This window comes from Agrilus planipennis, unplaced genomic scaffold (assembly GCF_000699045.2).
Source record: "Agrilus planipennis isolate EAB-ADULT unplaced genomic scaffold, Apla_2.0 scaffold255, whole genome shotgun sequence".
NCBI classification, from domain to species: Eukaryota; Metazoa; Arthropoda; class Insecta; order Coleoptera; family Buprestidae; genus Agrilus; species Agrilus planipennis.
In genome coordinates this window covers 342,303-345,073 of record NW_020439062.1, presented here as the reverse complement: position 1 = coordinate 345,073, position 2,771 = coordinate 342,303, and the positions used below count along the sequence as shown (strand labels likewise).

General features: G+C 33.7%; 1 protein-coding gene across 2 annotated transcripts in view; it reads right to left on the bottom strand.

Moving 5' to 3' along the window:
- Nucleotides 1–542: 542 nt before the first annotated feature.
- Nucleotides 543–2,771, bottom strand: part of LOC108741614 — a 31,794-nt gene continuing 29,565 nt past the window's right edge. The window contains exons 3-4 of one of the 2 annotated variants that reach the window (XM_018476468.1): nt 1,405–2,053; nt 543–704 (exon numbers count right to left, since the gene is read on the bottom strand). In XM_018476468.1, the coding sequence (XP_018331970.1) occupies nt 691–704; nt 1,405–2,053 (663 nt within the window). In that variant the 3' untranslated portion in view covers nt 543–690. Of the gene's footprint in view, nt 2,054–2,771 lie in introns of both variants that reach the window. The other variant, XM_018476467.1, reaches the window with a different exon arrangement.

Genomic DNA, 2,771 nt, shown 5'->3' with positions numbered 1-2,771 from the left:
ATGATGTTTTTAATTATTAATGGTGGTTAATATGAAAAATTACTGTGAAAATTAATTTTCTATTTTCTATTCACTACAAAACTTTTGTTGCTGTTGTCACATCCCCGCCGGGAATCGAGCCCGGGACCTTTGGCTTTACGCATCAATCCTCTGACCACTAAACAACGATAAACCAAGCCTACAAGGTTACAGATAAGTCGATTTTTTACTAATGTAATTATATATACTAAATGTATGAAACACTGACATTTTTAATTATTAATTGTGGTTAATATGAAATATTAATGTGAAAATTCATTTTCAATTTTCCGTCCACTACATTTCTCGTAGCTTAGTGGTAAGACCATTGATGCGTAAAGCCAAAGGTCCCGGATTCGATTCCCGGCGGGGTTGTGTCAACAGCAACAAAAGTTTTATAGTTGATGGAAAATTAATAAAAAATTGAAATAAAACAATAATGTCCCAATTAGGTACCGTTTGTTCGACATTTATTTTTTAAATTTGTAACTGATAATGTTTTATTATAAATATGACTTGAAAAACATTAATAAATGTTGTAAATTATTAAGCTACAAACTTTAAGTGAAGATGCTAGAATACTGAAAGTAGGTGCATTGTTAGTTCGATTCTTTAATTAGACGTCTTAATATTCATGCAGTTCTACAATTTCGTCTTATGAAAGGAGATACATCACAAACCCAGTGCTGTAGGATCATAAATAGTTACAGCGTCACGATTCACTATAAATGTGCGTACGCTAGGAACCATTCCATATATGTATTTGATATTACAAAGACATTGAACAATTCTGCCCGTATAGTTAGGGACTGACGCGCAAAAAAAAACATGTCGTCCCAACCTTCAACCACATGGTTTGTTAGATCATTATTCTTATTTGATATGTAGACGAAATCTGTGCCAATTTCGGGATAAGAGGAGGGGGAGGGAAAAATCTCCTGAGTGAATAAAAAAAGGCAACACTAACCGGATCTAACAAAATAGAATATGGCTCGACCAAACGTACTGCCACTACATTTCTCGGAATATGGGGTGTTATTTTAAGTAAATTATAGCTTCAAAACTAAGGGGTTACTGTTTCGATCCCTCCCCCTATCTCGAAATTGTTCCAAATTCCACCTGTATATCATATAAGAAAAACGCTTTAAATTACTTAAAAAGCTGATGTACGAGGTGGCAGAAGTTTAGGATGACATTCTTCTTTTGGACATAAGCTCCCTAACTAAGTGGGGTTGCGCTTCCCCACTAATCAAGGCAATGAGGTGAATTTTGGGTTTCACGATTTTATTTGCTTTAGTTTTAGAGAACTTCATGTGAATTGCTTATATGGAAAGCAACGTTGCTGGAAATACGTACGTATATTAAATAAACTTTTTAAAATTATACCTTTAATGAAGTCTACAGCCATTTCCAAGCCATAAGTATCCTTATCGCAGTCATCCAATATATGGGCACCTAAGGTAATGTTCGGCAATATTGAGTTTAACGGATTATTAATCACATCAAGAGTATAAAGCATTGTTTCGAGCGCCTGAATACCTCCTTGAGGCATTATTGGACCACACACTACCGTATCTTCGCGTTCGTGAATCATCATTAGTCCACCAACTATAATGTCTCCCTCTACAAGGGCTTCTTTTTTAACCGGCCATTGTGCATCACTCGGAATTGTTGAATGAAGCTTTTTCAAATTTTTAGTAGACGTTGAACTTTTGTACGGCGAAATTGGTTTAACCTTTAATTGAACTGGAGTATTCTCAGACTCTAATGATGTAAATAAGGTGACTTCATGTGTACAGGTTGAGCAAAGTGCTGTTTCGTTATTATATTCACTTCCGTGCTCCTTCTGAGATGTCTTTTGAATTTCTTTAAAAGTAAATCCTTTCAAGTTCTGTACGTTACGAGTACCATTCGTGTTTGATTTTATCAGGCCAGTTGCATTAAACGAATTAAATATTGGAGTAAGATATACTGGAGCTGTTTCTTCGTTTATTTCTTCTTCCTGACGAGGAATAAAATCTATTGGTGAAGTTGCCTGAAAATAAAATATACGTATACTATTAATGAAAACAGTAAATCTACAGTTTAATCATACTGAAATTCTTTGAACTTTAATGCTGTACTGTTTAAATGTTAACTATCAACCCAATCATTCTTACATAACCTTTGTCCTATCCTCCAAATACTTCCTAATAACGAGCTCGCTTTCGCCAATTGAATATCTACCTATACGTATTCTATCACTATAATTTTGCTATTACATATCCTAAATATGTATATTTTTTAACCTTCTCTATCATTTCACCCTTTCATTTAGCTTCCTCCTTTCCTTATTCCTTCCTACCCCTTACTTCTCCAAATTCTATAAATTTCGTTTTGCTAGTATTTATCTCTAAAGTTTAGATGGGTTTAGAGTCTAAACCCTTCGTTCCTAAATATCTTTTTAAAAACTCATTATTTCATTCAAAGCCGCTATAATTGTTGATATCAAAGGAATATAATCCACGTTTGTCTTGTTCCAAATATTTTTCCTTCCTACTACTACTCCCCCCTCCCTTGTCTTACTTATTTTTTGCTTTTGCTCATTTAGATATACCTATATTAAGTAAAAGCAAACTTAAGTTACACCAATGCTTTGTTCCCTTTTCCACCCAGATTTATGTTGAATTAAAACAAAAAAAAGATCTTAAGTGGGTTAATAAATTTTTTAAACAATAAAATAAATGTATTCTGTACCTAATTAATGACAAGCA